Consider the following 20,384-nt stretch of genomic DNA (forward strand, 5'->3'; position numbering starts at 1 on the left):
ACTCGAGGCTTCTTGAAAGGTATCTTAGAGCCGCACTGCTTAATAAGTCTGATGGGTACATATGGCTCGTAGCTAATATGAATAACCCTAAACCGGATAAATGTAGCCGCACAGTTGAACGTTTTGACAAGCACTTTGCCTCGCACTTTTATGTAGGTAAAGCTATGCAGGACGAGCTCGCGCTATGAGGGCAGCTGCTTTATTATGAATTGCTGAGAATGCTAAAAGATTCGTTATCCTACTCTAGATATAACTTCTATACTTAATGTTGAGAATTCCACCGCGGGTACGGAAAGAAATATCAGTTAAAAAACTGTAAAAAAAACGGGTACCTAGCTTAAGCAATTTTCTGGCTGAAAAGAGAGTAAAATATTGATCCGCCGTTAAGCGAGGCAGCCCGATATTTCTTTCCATACCCGCGGTGGAATTCTCAACATTAAGTATAGAGGTAATATCCAGAGTAGGATAAAGTACCTTTTAGCATTCTCAGCAATTCATAATAAAGCAGCTGCCCTAATAGCGCGAGCTCGTCCTGCATAGCTTTACCTACATAAAAGTGCGAGGCAAAGTGCTTGTCAAAACGTTCAACTGTGCGGCGACATTTATCCGGTTTAGGGTTATTCATATTAGCTACGAGCCATATGTACCCATCAGACTTATTAAGCAGTGAGGCTCTAAGATACCTTTCAAGAAGCCTCGAGTGGGTGCGAAAATGCCTTCATGTTCAAACATTGACGAAGTCAATCATTGGCAGGATCTGTGTCGCCATCTGTTGTCGGATGATGTAACCAAATTCTCACTAGTGATATTCGAGTTGCTTTTGTTCTCTTCAAAAAAAGTCATGGTCCGTAAATAAATTTTGATATTTCATCGTTAATATCTTTATACTCAATTAGAGAATTAATGCGCAAATGAGTTTTCTACTTACTGTAAATTAGACCTTGGCTACTAGAAAATCGAGGTTATTTTTCGAAAAACTCATTTTTTCAGGAAATAAATTTTCTATCTTTTTTATTATGGGCCTAATGCCCAAATTGATGCCTTTATTGAATTTAGAACCAATCATTTACCATCAAAATCTTTGTCCGGGAAGATTTTTTTTCCTGATTCAAAATTATAACGACTGAAAGTGGTTTAATTCTCAAATTGTGACTTAGTATAAGGTTTTTCAAAAAATTTAGGCCAGGCGTAGTGTAGAATATAGTATATTCAATATATATAGTGAGTTCGAGTGAAAAAAGTTGATTCAAGCAAGTATGACATGTAATATAAGGTTTTTCAAGAAATTTAGGCTAGGCGTAGTGTATTGTATATTTAGTATATATAGTGAGTGTAAGTGCAACAAGTTCGTTCAAGAAAGTATGAAGTGTAATATAACGTCACTTCGTATAAAAATTAGTAAAAGTATGTGTATATATACATGGCGATGAGTATGATAATATACAGTTACTGTGCAAGTGTTTAATATGGTTAGACTGAAAATAATTCATATTTTCTTAAGATTTAAGGTTATGCGGAGGGATAAAATATCAAACATACGTATATATAGATATACTGTTACGAGTGCAGAGTGCAACGAAAAGAGACGGACCGCGGGCTTGAACCGAGATCCTCTGGCTTGCAAGGCAGACGTTTCGTCGTCGCGCCACGGCCGCCACCGTATTGCACTCTTCTACTCGCTCTCTTATCGTAATTAGACACCCGTGACGTGTATCCACACGTGACAATACATATACTCAGTGATGGCTTAGAATATAGTATATTGAACAAATATAGTCATTCTTCAAGTATTTCATAGAAGCAAGTGTGAAAAATTTAGTTTTTCAGGAATTTAGTATGGGTATAGTGAAGAAATGTCAGTTTCTACCTTTATAGGTCTACAAAAGTATGTCTAGAAAGTTGCATATACATGGTGATCATGTAGAATATGGTATATGTAATATACATCGTGAATTTGAATGAAAAAAGTTGTTTTGAGCAAGTATGTTGTGTAATATAAGGTCATTTCCTATGAAAATCAGGCCCTGCGCACGGACGGAAAGTCAATTTTTGGAGAATGAGGCTTCGCTACTAGAAAGACTTTTTTCAATTGGGTATTTAAAATTTTTAAATACTGTGATTTTGTTCAAAATTTAATTTTCTACAAAATAGCCAGAATACTTCTATAAAAAAACCTTTTTATAAAAAATGGCTCAAAAAGAATTGAAAAAAAACACATTTTTGGTCAAATCCAATAGGCGTTTGCCCTGGGTATAAGACGTTTCTTCGAAACTCTTTACACGGTGCAAGTGCCTAAAAACCGCTGCCAATTTATTGGCACGTAGCTTCCTACAACTAAATTTATAGGTCCAGGTCCAATAAATAATATATTGTTTAGAGGAAGCAGAAGTTTTGAGAAAAATCGGTTTTTACATTTTCGCTCTTTACTTGAGAACTGCTCGACAAAATCATTCAAAATTTTAGTAACAGGTAGCTTTTTTTCATGGTGAATCGCCAAATAAAATTTTGAAGCATTTGACTACATTAATTTAGAGATATAAGAAATCAAAAAATTAAACAAAAATTGAAACCTTGATATCTCAAGAACAATAAGGGTTTTAAAGCTGCGCAACGAACTTAGCCAAAACACACAAAATATCTACTTTTTCCCAAAATCTCAAGTGCAATAAGGTCTTTTTACGTCCGTAATCAAGGCACAAAAAAAAAAGAAGGCACAGAAATTTTAATGGGATATAGTTTATCACGTGGCCCATCGACATGATTTTTTTCGTGAGGTTATGATTTTTAGTTTTAGAGATATGAATTTAAAAAAAAATCACCTTCTTCATTTTATCTGTCGAAAGAAGCCGTCGATCCTGAGGACCAAACAAGGGTAAGTAGGTAATTTTATTCTCCTTCAAGTGCATTACAGCTAAATTGTTTGTAACGATAGGATGATTGACAAAAGAAAAATATTTGAGAAAATAAAAAATAATTGTTTTTCCCGAATTCAGAATCCAAAAATAGATATGCATGTCAAATTTTATTGATATTGACGGAGTAGTTCCAGAAATCTTACGGTATACATACACACATCTATACGGACATTTTCTAAAAACATTTGATTTGAACTCATAACTCACTAAAAGGTGTTTTCTAGAAGTTTTGACGAAACTCAAAATTTTACTTTTACAAAGCTTCCTCCCGGAGGAAGCATAAAGGAAAAATGCACCTAGAACTTATGAAGCAAGACATGCTCTACCAAATGAATATAGATGTAAAGAGAGTGAGTCAAGATTTGGAATTTTCGAAGAAAATATCTAAATATATAATAAGAATAGAAATAAGCCTAAAAATAACTGGCATCTACCTATTGCTAAACCAAAAAAAAATACCAGTATGGAAGTCCATATTTTGAAACAACCAATATACTAGTACCTAATATAGCTAATAGCGACTAAAGGCCATTGCACGAGATAAAAAGTCAATTAGAAGAAATAGGCGAACGTAATCGACAGAATGACAACAATACCACCGTACTATATGGAAGTATGACCATCCAATTCGCCATAATAACAATAATAATAATCATTATAATAAAAATGAAGTGCCTCAGAAAATGGCACTGCTTTAATAAGAAACAAAACGTATAACAAGAGACGAAAGTTCGTACCTAATGACCAGGAATTCAAACTAAAGACCATTCTAAGAAGCCATAAAAGCCCTTATACCCTACAGTTAGGCCACGAAACCCTTAATAGCGGAATGTTCATAATTAAACGAAATTTGAAGATACAATTTTGAGGAAGCTTGTACATAGCTGAGCAATGCATAATTGAACATTATTAATAACAGTAATATAATCTATTTACAAAGAAAAGTACAGAATCGAATCCAGGCCAACAACAACTATATTAGTGTTCTGCGATGCGGACATTCCGGTATAGAACATAATAAAAGAATTTGTAAAGGTAGGAGAACCCCAGAACGCATGTGTGAAGGAACTTAGATATCAACGAGAAACCAAAAAGATCACAATATCATTTAATTCGGAAAGAAAAACACTAAGAGCATACAAACTTAGAATCCTACTAGCAAAACAAAACGAACTAACAAAAAACAACAGAAAAGCAGCACAGTACTAGATCAAAAAAGGGCAGAAAAGGACGTCTATCATACAGATACATGCAGTACTCTACAGAAGACGAAACTTAAACCGCCAAGGAAGAAAGTGATTCGACGTACGAAGCAACATTTGCAGAACCACGCAGATGACCACGTGCAGCACAAGGAAACGATAATGCTAAGTTCCATGAAAGATGCAAAAAAATGATAGAGGCAGAAATATAGAGTCTACACGAAATAACATGCAAAAAAAACAGCATGGTCGGAAGAGAAAGCCGATGAATAAAATCCCAATACTGAGAGCCTAAATTAAAATCTTAATGTAAATGCCCAGAACCACCAAAAGCATGAAAAATCCAAGACCCCTAAAGTACCACATGGAAATCCAGACCCAAACGATAGCGACATGAGCATAGATTAAGAAAATTGGCAATTAACCAGGATCAGCATGAATGACATATGAATGAGCGAATGAATCGTTGATTCCACGTATAATTCACTAATTACCACAATAAACAAAAATCATTAAATTTTGTTTACTTCTTATTTCCTATGTATTATTTTACAGACATGGACCAAACTTTTCAGCGAATTATCACGTCAATGAGCTTTGATGAAAGTTCGGAACACGTCACCGTTTGTTTTGACCCGCCAGAAAGGCTACCCGTAGTAATGGAACTACATAATAAATATAGACCACATAACACTATTAGTTTCAAAATTAATCATCAAGAAGCTGATAGAACCAGCAAACTTAAACAATTCAGATACGGACAGCAGGTCCAACATTTCTGTCAGTAACGACAATTCGGACAGCACCGACAATACCGAAAATTCTGACAGTAACGAGATCGACCGCACGAACGATGATGATAAAAATGTTTTAGACAATAAGACTGATGACACTCCTGACAAGGATGAAAACATCTCGACCAACAGCAACAATAACAGTAACGACACAAATATCACTCAGGATAATGACGAAAATATTTTAGACAACAGCGACAGTGATGCGGGTAACACCCCTAACAACAACGAAAATGTCGTTAATAATGCTCAAAGCCCCAACAACAACAACAATAACGACGACGTGTCTGTCAATGAAAATAACGACGCTCCTGGATATGACGACAACACCTTACCCAACAATAACGCCAATGACAACAACAATGACCCCAACAACAGTCTTGTCGTCGACTTGATGAAAATAAATCTAACGGACGCACACGCCGTAACAGCCATATATAGAAGCACGACAATTGACGCAGAAGCACTATTTAGGCAACATGGCCCTTGCAACACCTTACACCACCTCACAGCGAACGAAGACACTGAAGCAATAGTAGTAAGATACTTGATGAAAAACCACGCACTCAAAGTAATCAACGCATACAGACAGTGCATACCACAGATAAATAAATACATACAAAGAGCACAAGTACAAAACAATCAAGAATCTACGGGAACACAGTACGTACAATCAAACGACACTATCTGTCTGCGAGTACCAGGAAACAAGACCTGACAATAATTAACCGAAATATTCGCGAAATTTGGAAGAATAGCTAGTGTGAGACGCATACGACGAAGCAACGAAACAGACGAACAATTAATCGCATTCATACAGTACGAGGACGAAAAGGTGCGAAAACAGAAGGAGACGTAACGCATTAAGCAAAGGTAGCTTGCAACAAAAGACAACGACTGACGCCGCCGAACAACGACTCAAAACAAAGCACAAGAACAAGAACAGATGACATTACAAAAACAAGAAGTGAGCAATCCAGACAAAACCAAGCACTTTGGACGATTAATCCAGGCAACAATACCAAGCTGTATGTTCTCGCACCAAATGATACGACACAAAGAGTTTGAGACGAACTTTGCAGATTTCGGGAAAACAATTAGCATAGAGCTAACTAACGGTATAAAAGAACAAAAGGTAGAATACATTGTCTACAAGGGAAAAATTGACGCAGTCGGCGATAAATTAAATGGCCCACAAAATTTTAGTAATATCAAACATGAACGCGTTTTCTCCGATTCTCCAGTTCTCCAATTCTCCGGTCCTTCGGTCCTCAGAAGTAACACATTTTTTTTATCTAGAATGACATCTTTTACAACTTTTATCTCATTTAAACCAATTGCACAGTTACATTATTGTGCAAGACATCGTTTTATGGGTAACAATTCTTCTGATTCATCAATTTCGCTTCAAAGAGCAAGTACAGACTGAGCAAAAAAGGGCTGTCTTGACTATTTATACACAATGTCGCGCATGCGTAGATCTCAGATATAAACAAACTGGACAATATTGAAATAAGTATAGTCTAAACTGACTTTTAAATGCCTAGATTGATATAGAACAACGATCCGGCATATCATCCTTTGAGTAGAAAAATACATTAGAAAAATATAGAAAATGTATCGTCTAAAATTTTTCTGATTTACCGACCTTTCCATTTCGAAGGGTGTAACGGACAAAGGGGAAGCGAGACGTAAAGCGAGAAAGAGTAGACGCGGGCTTGAACCGTGGGTCCCAAGATTAACAAGCGGAAACACTAACCACTGAGCTAAAGTTTACGATGCAAGCGCATGCTATGCATCGTAGCACGGCTCTGCAGACTCTTATCGCTGACTCATCTTGCAGCTCGCGTTGCAGACGTGCGCGTCAGTGACACCACCTTCTTTAAGATTAGTTGTCCTTGGCTCGTGAACTTCATTACCGATCGGCATGCCGTCGAGCAGTCAGTCGTCGACGAGTGCTCAAAGCGCTAACACGTCAAAATATATAGTTCCTAAGAAGTCTAGGTCTATCCTTGGAAAAAAATAAGTTTCATAATATTTTGCGGCTTTCAGAGAAATGAAATAGGTGCTAAGCAAATAGTGACCTATTGCACTTGACGAATTAATTGCGCATTACGAGATTCATGCGCACAAGTCTTATACTTTATCAAATATCAACAACAGCGATGAAAGTCGCATTGGTATATAACATCAAGATCTATATGTGCTGCCTTCACGCAGTTCATTACATATATGCGTAAAATTGCAAAATCAGTTGGGACTGACCTTATAGGTACAACGTTTGTAAACAACGCTATATGTCATCGATTTGAGGAATTTAGTACGAACTCAACGCCATAGAAATTGATCGATGCAAGAATGTGAACTTGACAAGTCTCATGAAAGGGTCAGGACCCTCGTCAGAGCTCAGCGATTGAAAATGCCGGCTGGCTCGACATCATAGAGACTTAACGGTTGGACGATAATGACTACTCTAAAGTATCAATTCCACTAAGTATGATTTTAGGTTTTGCTAAAGATTATCGCAAAATCATTGTTAATGCCAAACATGAGCTCATTCTCACAAGAACAAATGCTAAATGTTAATTCTGTTGTGCAGACGCAAGTAGTTGCGATTAGTGCAAATGTTTACGAAGATTATCAAGATGAAATTACCAAAATTGAATGGCTGATGCCATATGTGATCTCAGATAAACTGCGGGCACAATTTGTTAATATTTGCGTGCTTTTTGAATAAAAATCTTGGTGTTACACGATTATCTCTAAGAGACTTTTATCAATCGAGCTAAACATTTGTTTGCAAACTCCCCTCGTAACAGTAAGGTGCCAAATTTCTTTTAGGCTTGATCCTGCATGTATACGCAGAATGCGGTCACATCCAAAAATTGCTAAAAACATTTTTTGGCTCTAATTCGAATTCTATGCATTCTATAAAAAAGTTAAATAGAAAAGTTGTAGATCTCGAAGAAATACAACTTTTTTCTATTAAAATTTAAGCGAAACGCGAGCGTAAGGCCGCGTGTGGCGCGCAAGTTCTCTTTTCGACTCGTCTCCTCTTGTCTATAAAAAAGTATATTAGCCTTTACTAAAATACTTTAGTATATTAATAATACTTTAAAATATTATAATAATACAATATATCTTACATTGATAATTTTCAATACCAGCTATCCTCGACTACAAATCATTTATTTCCGAGTTTCAGTCGCTTTCTAAGTATCAATATAATTCGCAATAAGTTTTTTTTCCTTTGAACAGTGTATTATTAAGTACAAGACGATAAACACACATAGATAAATACCCTTACAAATATTCCATATAAAACCACACAATTAAAATTCTTAATTACCCTAAACACGTTTCTATGTGTTTTTCACATAACCTGAAGATTTCCAATCTTATTTACGAAGTAATATGAAATACAATATTTATAAACGAACTGAATGATTTTCTGATAGATTCAAATAATTTTTATGAAATACACAAGCACAAAGTGAAATATGAATTTAATACATGTTATTGTTATAAGAATTTAATTTAATGTTGCAGGTAGTTGCTACTCACTTGCTTGAATTTTGTCAACAATACGTTGTACAAAAACAAAGTAATACGACACATTGGCACCCCATACTTGGTTGGTTTGAGCAACCCCAAGATTGTTCTTTACAACTAGCTTTACCACTAATAAAAATTCAAATATCTTTTCTTTGGACAGGAGAAATAATTGACAAAATTTTTGGTAAGTAACTTTAATCAGAACATAAAGTATTATCTGAAAATGTATAATGTGATATAATAATTTTTATTTCGTAGGTAGGCCATTAAATCAAATAGTAGACAAAGAATATCAGACCATTATAAACGAACCAAATACTTCACATAAAACTAACTTTCTTTTCCGAACAATACTCGAGCTTCACACTAAAAAAAAAAATCATAATAAACAATACAATAAGATAAGTAGCGTTGATACATTAAAAATTGCGACGATTTGTTCGTTATTTTATACTACTTTACGTACATTGACGGAAATGAAAACTGCCATTCTGACAGGTAATTATATAATAGATATACTTAAAAGTTATAATTCGAAATAATTACTAATTTATGATGGTCATTTAACTAGGATTGTGTTATAAAGATAGAAATATACTTTACAAGATGTGGCTATTTTTTGGAACTTTAGGACCACAAAATGGCCTTAAGACATTTCTGGAACATCATTTAAAAAATACCCAACTGAATACATCAGAACTGAAAATGCTAATATTTTTTGCAGATTGTATGAACCATTATATAACGTAAGTTGTGTTTGTACTTTATTAATGAGATTTTATTTAACACTTACTTTAAAAAATGCATGCATAACAAGCGATTAAAAAGTCGAGTTTTATTAGTTTATTAGAGTTAGCGAATAATTTTTGTTTTCAAAAATAGTCGTTTAAGGTATTAAAATTTAGCTTATCATATCTCGTTTCTATTGTGTGGTTCGAATGAAGAGTGCAGCAAAAAGTGACGGACCCCGGGCTTGAACCGAGATTCTCTGGCTTGCAAGGCAGACGTTTTGTCGTCGCGCCACGGCCGCCACCGCATTGCACTCTTCTACTCGCTCTCTTATAGTAATTAGACACCCGTGACGTGTATCCACACGTGACACGAGCACAGTATGAAATTTTGGTATATTTCTGGACAAAACTCTTGTTACAAGAGAAGTCCTAACAAATCGTAACAATTTTTTAGTAGAGATACTCGAAAATAGTTGTACTTTACGTAAGAATTGCGGAAATTTTGATACCTTGCGACCGCTAAATATGACGTATCACATAGAGCCAAAACACGTAAATTACAAGACAGCTAAATTCTCAACGAATTGCAACAATTTTTTGCTAGAAATGCTCGAAAATAGTTGCACTTTGAATAGAAATTGCGGAAATTTCGGTTCCTTGAACCATAAATGATGACAAGTTATTTTATCCCAAATCACGAAACGCTATATTTTTTGACAAAAAGCTCTGGGATCCATAATTTTCATATCAAAATTTCTGCAATTTCTACGTAAAGTCAAACTATTTTTGAATATTTCTACCAAAAAATTGTTATGATTTGTTAAGAATTCTCTTGTAACAAGGGTACACAGATATTATTACGAGATAGCTTTTTGACCCTTAAAACTTACAAAGGCAGAGAAAAAATTAAGGACACAGTATTTTTGCCCCTGAACACGAATCCACTTTTGCTATTTTTAAGTTTGTTCTTCTACTAGGCTAATAAATTAATTATATTATTTATACATCTAATTTTTCACACCACCCATGAGGTAAATAGAAAGGCGCATTTTTTTCTCTATTTACAATAATGTTGTTTTATTTTACATGATTTAATACTTTAAATTTATATTAATTATTTTATAGAAACTTAAATATGTTTGCTTTATATTTTATTCGTATATATTTAATACTTTTAGCACTTTTATACAAAATTGTATGGGTACATACAAATTTCATAAAGTAAATTTCTTTTTTTTAAACATTTTTTTGTAACATTATTTGTAAACAATGATGTGGTTTTCCCAACCAAGTGGCGCGGTAGTTGGCGCTAGCAAAGACGAGTTTAAGAATCAGAGGAAGCCGCGGCGCTCGCGCTACTATTTATTTTTATGTTGATGTTCGTATTTTTCATTACAAAGAAATGAATGCATTTCATTGTTGTCTCCAAATTATTTTGACTGATATCATATTTTGTATGCCTAACTATAATTTTAACAAAAATATTGATAAAATCAGCTACTTCTGTTATAATACACGAGAGTGTCATTCAAAAAATGCTCAAATCAAATAAGCGCGCTACGCGAGGCGTCACGGCCGCAGTAGCTTGCTGCCTTGCATCGCTTCGCGTTTTGCGTATAAGGCACGACCGCTGACGCTCACGCTTCGAGCTCTCTCAGAACCCCAACGCTCGCTGTCTGACGTTTGTTACCTCATTATATTTAAAAAAAATCAGATAAAAAACATTGATCTTTCTCTCTTTCATATAAAATTAAAAAATTTTATACGTGTTGGCCATGTACTCTTTTATTTACGAAATGTATTTTGAATATGATGGAAAACTAATATAAAAGAAATTATCTTTTCATGGTGCTCCAATTCAAATTATATTATATTAGATAGGAATTCGCCTTCTTAGGCCACAAGTGGCGCACAAAATATACGTGAAATTCCATAAGGTGACCAATATCGGAACTATCCTATTAGTGGAAAATACATTGGTTTATATATAAGCTGTGATATTACGCTTAACAAAGCGAATTCTATCCCGTTCCCAAAATCTTTAATTTTGTGCAAAGATAGTTTATTACATAATTTGAACAGAAAAAGTATTAAGTTTAATTATCAGCTAAGCGAAGCGAGGCAGCGAGCTCGACTATGGCGTGCATACATTGTGCGCATTGATCTTGCGACCGATTAGCGACATATCTATGCAGCCAACGGCCGTGTGCATTTTGACGTTTTGAAGCAGAACCCTGATCTCCGCTCACGGCAATGTTTAGCTGGATTCAACGTTTCGGCGATATTATAAGTGAGTGCGTCGTGCAAAACGGCAACGAGAACGCGATGCAGCAGAGTTATAAGTAGCATGAAAATTAGAAGTGCTACTATGGCGCCTGCATTATGTGTTTTCAAGCAGCCTCCGCTCACCACGATCTTGCTGAGGTTCGGCTGCTCACGGTTCTTTGTTTCTGAGACAGTGCGAATAGTATTGAAATGTGATGCACTGTTATGGCACCAACGATGCAATGTGTGAGTGTTATTTTATCAAAGAGTGCTGCAGTATAAAAAGACATGTAGCTCCACCAAAAAACTTGAGTTTTGGCTTGGAGGTTATCCCTTGTTTTTTAACTACCCCTGCGGCTGCTGCTCCTGCTGATTCTATTGATGTGCTGAAACATTCTTCTTGCAAGATGCTGTTTGGATGATTTTTTTTATCTATTTTTTTTATTTATTTATTTATTTATTTCAGAATAGTACACAGTATAACTAATTGATATAGTCACTTAGTACCTTACGGAGGTAAACAATCTTACCTGTTCGCAAGCACTGGCATTACATAAAAAAATACAAAATTAAAAAATACTTTAAGCTGAAAAAACTTTACTTCTTACTTTACATGTTACAAACTAAAAGCATCAATCGCATGCTTATTATTTAGCGTTTCAGAAATAACTTGCTTATATTTTATTTCGCACGCGATATTTACAAATTCCCTTTAAATAATTCATATATTAAATTATGGCATATTAATAGTCAACAATTCATTATAATCCACTTCTTGATTAAATTCTTATCCGGTGGTTTATTTATATCTACTACTTTTAGACTATTTGGTAGCGCATTATATGCAATGATTGCTTTGTTAATACTTTTTTTTGTCACTGACTCTTTGATAACTTTTAGGTACAATTAAACTCTTTTTCCTAGTAACACTTGCAAAACTTAAGTACTGGGTTTTGAGGTCGTTATAATGTAGCCTTATTGCCTCATAGATAAAGAGTTGTTCTAGGTTTAGAGGGCTGTCATATACATTGAAACTGTTCTTATTAATTATCTTTAATATTTTACTTTGTAATTTTTGCACCAGATCTCGATTATTTTTATACTCTCCACCCCAAGCTAAGATTCCATAGCTTATCATCCTATGAAAAAAGCATAATATATCATTTGTAGTGTTACCGTCGACATGATGTTTTATAATTTATAAAATATATATACTAGGTACTTCGTTTTTTAATTATATATTGAATATGCTTATCCCACTTCAAGTTATAGACAAAAACAATTCCAAGGTATTTACAGCTCTCCACTTTAATCAACATCTTATCATAGATTCTTACTTCTATGTGAGCCAGTACACTATTACAATAGCTTCCGAATGTCATGCAGAATGTTTTATCTACATTCAGCGATAATTCATTCATCGCCAGCCAGTTATCAATGACCAATAGAAAATAATTCATGGTACTTTGCGCCTCTAACTAAGTCTCTCCAGTGGCTATTATGGCAGTATCATCAGCATAAGGCAGAATAGAATCCAGGGGTATCTCCTTCAAGATATCATTAATATATAATATAAATAGTAGTGGCCCCAGGATAGTACCCCGGGGGACGACTGTGTATATTAACAAAAAATCACTTCTACTATCTTCGATTTTAACTGTCTAGTATCTATTATTAAGATTTAAAGAAGATTTCAAGCCTGACCCCTAATGCCTATACAGTAAAGTTTCTTAAGTAGTAATTTATGATCGACCATATCGAAAGCCTTGGCCAGATCAAGAAAAGTTACAATTGTTGGTATATTCCTATCCAAATTATTATACAATACTTCAGTAATAAAATTTAACGCATCTTTGGAGACAATATGTTTACTAAATCCAAATTGATGCTTGGATAAAATATTATTTTTATGGACAAATTCATACAACCTATTGCATATTATTGTTTCAAAATTTTTCGCAATGTTAGATATGAGTGAAATTGGAATGTAATTGTTGATGCTATGCTTCTCACCTGCTTTATATACTGGTACGATTTCGATTTCAGCCTTTTTCAATGCGTCCGGCCAAATCGCATTTTCAATACACATATTGAAAATATGTGTTAATGGTACCGAGATACAACATCCAAGAATCTTTAAGGTCTTACTATTTATTTTATCAACACCACCGCTTTTTAGCTCTAGGTTGTTGATTATATTGATTACCTCACTCGTACTTGTAGGTTTAAGAAATATTGAATTTGGATTTGTATCTGGTTGTTTAAATTCGGCATTATTTGGTTTCACTATATCATCAGACAATTTGCGGCCAATATCACAAACAAATTTGTTCATTCTCTTAGCTATCTCTACTTTATCAGTAATTTTATTATCATTGTTTTTTTTTTGTTTATCCGGAGAGTTGGAGGAATGCATAATGCACCATGACAGGAGCTGTGCGAGACTCCCCGTGTGTGAGGCTCTCCTGGTGTGGGACAACACCAGGCATACTCACTACAACTCCCGCTCTCAGAAGGCCGCGACCCCCCCCCCCCCCCCCCGTAGCCGCTTTCGCATTCCTTCGGGGGGTCGCCTGTTTTAAGCTATTCTAGCCGACAACTAGTCTTGCAAGCAACCGTCATTGTTCTTCGCGCGGAGAACCGTCTCCACGTACGTCGTTATCTCATCCCAGTTCTGCTTATTATCAAGCATCGTTTCGGCTACAGTCTCGGGCGTGAACGCCCCTATCGTCAGCTCCAGTACTCTACGTTTCTCAGCCCAGCGTGGGCAGTCAAAAAACGGGTGTCTCGCGTCGTCCCGTTCATCACCGCAGTACTTACACCCCGGTGATGCCACCCTGTTCATCGCGAACAGGTAGCTTCTAAAGTATCCGTGACCGGAAAGAAACTGGGTAAGGTAAAAGTTAACCTCCTCCCACTTTCTGTCCATCCACGGGCATACATCTTTAATAAGGATCCTAGTCCACCTAGCCTTTGGACATTCGGTCCACCTAGTCTGACAATTGCGCATTGTTTTTTCTCTTTCTTCCGCGGCGATCGAGATGCTATTCGACGCTAAGCGAGCCTCGTAGATCTGCTTGCGTTCAGTCGCAAGAAGATCCACGGGGATTACCCCCGCGATTACCATCGATGCCTCGGCCGCGACCGTCCGGTAGAAGCATGCTATTCTAAGGGCCCCCCTTCGCTGTACAGCCGTTATCTTGTTCCGATACTTATTCATACTCATCGCGTCGGCTCACACCTCTGCTCCGTATAATAGGATAGAGTTGGTGGTCGCCATGAGTAGCCGCCTGATTGTTGGCCTAGGCCCGCGCACGTTGGCCATGAGTCGGCTAAGCTGACCTATCCTAGTCATGGCTTTTTTACAGACGCGATTTAGGTGTTCTCCGTATTTCAGCCTGATGGTTTCGTCGTTATAATCTCGCCGCCTACCTTCATCGGTATGATGGTTTTAGAAGCCCGTCGTACAAGATGCCCCAGAAGTCCGGCCCTAAGATCGAACCCTGTGCTATTCCTGCAGTTATAGGTCTTCTTCTGCGTCCCTGCTTCGTGTCATACTCTATAACCCGATCCCTCAGATAATCTTCCGTAAGACGCATAATGTATTGCGGCACACCGAAAGACTCTAAGGCATCATGTATGTCGGTCCATCTTGCTGAGTTGAACGCGTTTTTTACATCTAACGTTACCAAAACTACGATGTCTCTAGTCGCGTGTCTAACCTCTTCTACCCTCTTTACCGCGTCTGTTACCTCTCTGATGGCCCCTATGGTCGATCGTCCTTTTCTAAAGCCATACTGCTTATCAGAGAGGTCTCAAGCTTCGCGTACGGCGCTAATTATTCGCGGTTTAATCAGCGCTTCCTCCGTCTTTCCCATCGTATCCAATAGACTCAATGGTCTATAAGAAGTGTCCGCGTCCGCTTCTTTTTTCGGTTTTTCGATAAGGACTAATCTTGCCCTTTTTCATCTCGAGCTGAATACACCCTGTATCAGGCACAGATTGTACATTTCCAGTAGCAGCTCCAGCCGTTGGATTGCGACGACTTTCAGCATTTCCGCCGGAATACCATCCAGTCTTGGTGCTCTGCCGCTTTTCAGGGATGAGGTTGCCGCGATAAGCTCGCCCTCGGTGAAAGGGGGTTGGCAGACGCTTAAGGATCGTTATAGTAATCCTAGGTTGATGATCAATAAACTCTTGACTTCGTTTTTAGAAATTCCGCAGATGAAGAAGGAATCGGCTGCTGAAATGCGTGCGTTCGCTGATGAGGCCAAGCGGATCGTTCGTGCTTTGACAAATTTGAAACTTGAGTTGATCATTGGGATCAACCCAGTTGATCATTGGGATATTTGGTTTGTTTTCTTGTTGTCCGATCGCCTGGATCCGGAGTCTCGGAAGCTGTGGGAGGCTGAGCTGAGTGAGAAGGACCAGGAGTACGTGCCGGAGGCGGACGAGCCGGAGCGTGATATCAACAGCGCTCTTCCTAAGTTTTCAGATTTGCTTAAGTTCCTTGAAAGAAGAGCTCAAGCTCTTAAGATGTACCCTTCGGAGCGCAAGGCGGAGAAGAGACCAGCTTCTACGCCAACATCAGGACCTCAGCCTCGGAAGGTTTTCCACGCTAGATCCTCTCGTTTGTCTGGAAATTCTAATTGCGCCCTTTGTAACGGCACGCATCCTCTCTCGAAATGCTACAAGCTGAAAGACAAGAATCCACACGAGCGGTTGGCAACGGTCAAGCAGTTGCAGCGTTGCTTTAATTGCCTCGGATCTCACAGAGCCAGCGCTTGTAATTCTTCGGGACGTTGTTCTACTTGTCAGGGTAAACATCACACCCTCTTGCATCTTAAATTCCAGGGAAACTCGCAAGCTGGGCACCAGAACACCGATAATTCTCAGGCGGGCGGCTCTGGCTCGAAATCTGTCGTGAGTTTGCATGCAGCGGGCGTCACGTTTCCGAAGCGGAGAATCGTTCTGGCTACAGCAAAGGTGCAGATTATAGGTCCAAGAGGAGACCGCACCCTTGTACGAGCACTCTTGGATCAAGGGTCGGAGGCTTCGTTCGTTTCGGAGTCTATTGTCCAGCTGTTAGGGCTCCGAAAGGAGCATACCTGCGTACCATTGACAGGGCTTGGCGCTAGTGCAGCGGGCACTGCGCGCTCGAGAACTCAGCTCGTTCTAAAATCCAGGGTCGACACAAGCTTCCAGATTACGACAGAGGCGCTCATTCTTCCTCGTCTAACGTCACAGCTCCCAGTCGACAGCATTGAAGATCTCGATCTCAAGCAGTTTGCAGGGCTTACTCTCGCAGATCCGGAGTTTTTCCTATCGAATAAGGTCGATGTGATTCTCGGTGCTGACGTCTACGGGCAATTGCTCCGATCGGGATTGAGACGCTTTCCTTCATCGCAGCTTGTCGCTCAGGATACGGCCTTTGGTTGGATAATGTCCGGAGTTTTACCGGCGAAGGATTCACGGCGGGCGGAGTCGCATACTTCCACACCGTTGCAGGTATTGCATTGCGCTTCAATGCAGGAGCTGGACCAAATGTTGCAGAGGTTCTGTGCTTTCGACGAGCTTCCTTCGTCGTTTTCTAAGTGGAAACCGGAGGACGAAGCCTGCGAGAAACTATTCAAGGAGACTCACACCAGGGATTCGCAGGGGCGGTACGAGGTTCGTCTCCCGTTGAAATCTCAATTACCTTCGGTTGCAGGTGAGACAAGGCAAATGGCTCTTGGATCACTCCAGTCGTTGCAACGTCGCTTTGCTCGAGATCCCAAGGTCGCTCATGCGTATCGAGAATTTCTGAAGGAGTACGAGGACCTAGGGCACATGGTTCGAGTTCCAGAGTCGGAGATTCGGCGTGAAGGTGCGTGGTACTTGCCGCATCACCCAGTAGTGCTGTATTTATTGTTGAAAATGAAGATTAGGGTCGTTTTTGACGCCTCTCGACGCACTCGGGATGGTTGGTTTCTTAACCATTTCTTGTTTACAGGTGCTCCTCTTCAAAGTGACCTCGCGTTGATTTTGCTTAATTGGCGTCGATATTTATTTGTGTTTACAGCTGATATAGTTAAGATGTTTAGGCAGATCAAAGTGCAGCGCGAGGATCAAGACTTTCAGAGGATCGTTTGGGCTCCTACGGCTGATTCACCTCCTGTCGATTATTGCTTAACGACAGTCACTTATGGGACGGCTTGTGCTCCGTTTTTAGCTATTCGCACGCTGCAACAATTAGTAGAAGACGAGGGCGCTTTCTTTATCGCGTCCCTCAGCCTTTTTCGCGCCCCGTCGTGTCTCTCGTACAAGTCCTGGGCTTCAGGCCTTTGTCTCTCAGCTTTCTGAGCCTCCCTCCTAGCGTGAAAGCAATCTTTTCTGAGTTTTGCAATTTCCTCGGACGTGTTGTACGTTCTACTAGTGCTTCGGCTTTTTCGCGTCCGTTCAGTTGCTGAGGGAGCCCGATTGATGGGAGCTCCGACCTTTGCATCTCTTCAGCAAGTCTGTCCCGGTTCATGCGCCGGGTATTCCACCGTGGCGTCTGCTTGTTTCTTTCTCTGGTCCTGTTTCTGTAGTCGTCCTGGATGTCAAAAAGTATATACTGGTGGTCACTTGCAGTATATTCCTCCATGACATGCCAATCCCTGATTTTGCGGATTGTCGTTTCGCTTGCGAAATTTACGTCCGGTATAGATTCCCCAAAACCTGGTCTGCGATAGGTAGTGGTGCTTCCCTCGTTTGCTACCACTAAGCTTAGTCGAGCTGCCATCTCGAGGATGGCCCTGCCTCTGCAATTCGTTGTCGTCATACCCCATTCCGTGGCCCTCGCGTTGAAGTCGCCCCCAATGACGAGTTCCCCGGATAGTCTCTTATTGCGTCCTCTAGCACCCCTAGATTTCGTATCGCGAAATCCGCCGCAGTAAGGTTCGGTAAGAGATATACGCTGAAGTAAGTGATGCGGCTTACCCTTACCCGTACGTAGTTATCCCCCGTCCCTGATTCTGCGATTCCGCGCCTTGGCACCCAGACTGCGGCGGTCCTTGCATCGTTGGACACTCAGCCGGGTGTGTCTCGATCCGTGTACTGTTCGCTTATCAGGAGGATGTCCGTTTTCTCCTCTGCGACAAATTGCGGTAGGAGATCGTGGGCGAGCCTACTTCTGTGCAGGTTGCGTTGAAGTATCCGCGCCATTATCCTTGCGTTTTTCCCGCTTTTAAGGCCTCCCGGAAGACCGCGCATGTACCGGTGCCTGATGCATACACCGTCTTGTCCTCGGCCATCTTAGCGTCTTTGCATAAGAAACACCTCCTTTGTTGGGTTGGCACAGTGCATAGTGCTGCCTTGTGCCCACTCGCGCCACACTTCCAGCAGTTGGCGCTCCTGTCGGGTCCTTTACATCTCGCCTTTACGTGTCCGTAACCGAGTCAGCGATAACATCGCGTGGGGTTCGCGCGAACCCTCACTCGGCAGTTTATCCAGCCGATACGGATCTTCCCTTTTTTGAGCAGAGCGGTGGCCTTAAGCTGATCTATTTCGGCCACTGCTACCCTCTGCTCCCTCATGTTCGGCTCGAACAGATGGACTTTGGCATCTTCTTCGCCCGTCTCGGCTGTGATAGCACTGCGGACATCGTCCTGCGTCGTAAGACTGTCGATGTCCCTAATTTCCAGTGTGATTCTGGAGATCTTTCCCCTGACTGTGCCTGTCTTTCCAATGGCGGTTTGGATGGCCGTTTTAAGTGATTCCATTTTATCATCACTCTTACTTACGCCAATCAGAACGCCGCCCTCTTTTGTCTTGCTGAGATACTTAACCTCCGTATTCAGCTCCTCCGGCTTTACTCTTGCCTTGATCTGTCCCAAGATCTCGGCGTAAGTTTTTCCCGGTTCCGGTCTTACGACGATTGCATCACCTCTCCGTCGCGGGGTCCTCTCTGCCTTTTTCCTCCGTTGTTGAGGCTTGCTCCTGATTTTTCTTCTCCTTCTTCTTTGCCTTTCTCCCTGCCGCTAGTTGCTAAGGCTCTTGTGCCTCTGCAGTTTTGTTGCTCGTGGAGGTTACCCTTCTGTCCTCTTTCTTGTCTTTTTTTGGCGGGGGTACCATCTCCTCCGTCGGATGATGCCCATTCCCTCTTCTTCGACTTTGTCGTCCTCTGAGGCTTCTGATTGTCCGCTCTGGTTTGTTGGGGGGACTGCCTCTTTGCAGCATCTTCCATCTTGTCGAGGATCGTGAGAGCTTCGATTATGGTGGATCCTATAATAGGTAATCCATCTTTAATCGTAATATTCACGTTCTTCTGCTTCTCCAGAGTTTTCATCATTTCTCTGGCCGTGCGCCTTATTTCTAGTAGCTTGTCTCGCAGGCTGGCATATTCTTTTAGCCATTCATTGGTCATTTGTCAGGGGTTTGAAGGGCGAGGCTGGTATTCCAGTTACAACGTATCTTGATGATTTAACCCATTTCTTCCCAAGCGGACATTTTATAGTCGATTGGTTTTTCGCCTAGAAAATTGTCAAAAAAAGAAAGTAATGATAACCAAAAGCACTTTTCTTGTGTAAAATTTTCCGCTCTTTCCAAATCCGGAGTCAGAATTTCGAAATTTTCATCGGAAAATTTCAAAATGGCAGTTTGAATCTGGTGAAAATTCAGAAATAAATTTCAACATTTTAACATGCTTATTACAATTTGAACGGTTTCAACGAAATTCGTGATACAGATTCATAATGCAAATGATATTATTGTTGAAACATTTGATTTTTGCGAATTTTCCTCCAAGATTTTCCAAGATGGCGCTTGTGACATCATGAAATGACCGCAAAAATCATATTTTTTTTTTAATTTTTCTAATTCATACCAAAATTTGTATACTTAGGTTTTTGAGGTCGCTGATGACGAATCTGGATTTGGAAAATTCAAAATGGCGGATCCAAC

At 39.5% G+C, this 20,384-nt stretch overlaps 1 protein-coding gene across 19 annotated transcripts in view; it reads left to right on the forward strand.

Moving 5' to 3' along the window:
- LOC107981865 (ubiquitin-protein ligase E3B) overlaps positions 1–20,384 on the forward strand; it is a 583,577-nt gene that overhangs the window by 297,755 nt on the left and 265,438 nt on the right. For all 19 annotated transcript variants that reach the window (XM_032601499.1, XM_032601501.1, XM_032601502.1 and 16 more), the window contains 3 exons: positions 8,461–8,650; positions 8,725–8,964; positions 9,038–9,212. In XM_032601499.1, the coding sequence (XP_032457390.1) occupies positions 8,461–8,650; positions 8,725–8,964; positions 9,038–9,212 (605 nt within the window). The remainder of the gene's footprint in view (positions 1–8,460; positions 8,651–8,724; positions 8,965–9,037; positions 9,213–20,384) is intronic.

This window comes from Nasonia vitripennis (genome assembly GCF_009193385.2).
Source record: "Nasonia vitripennis strain AsymCx chromosome 2 unlocalized genomic scaffold, Nvit_psr_1.1 chr2_random0004, whole genome shotgun sequence".
Lineage (NCBI taxonomy): Eukaryota > Metazoa > Arthropoda > Insecta > Hymenoptera > Pteromalidae > Nasonia > Nasonia vitripennis.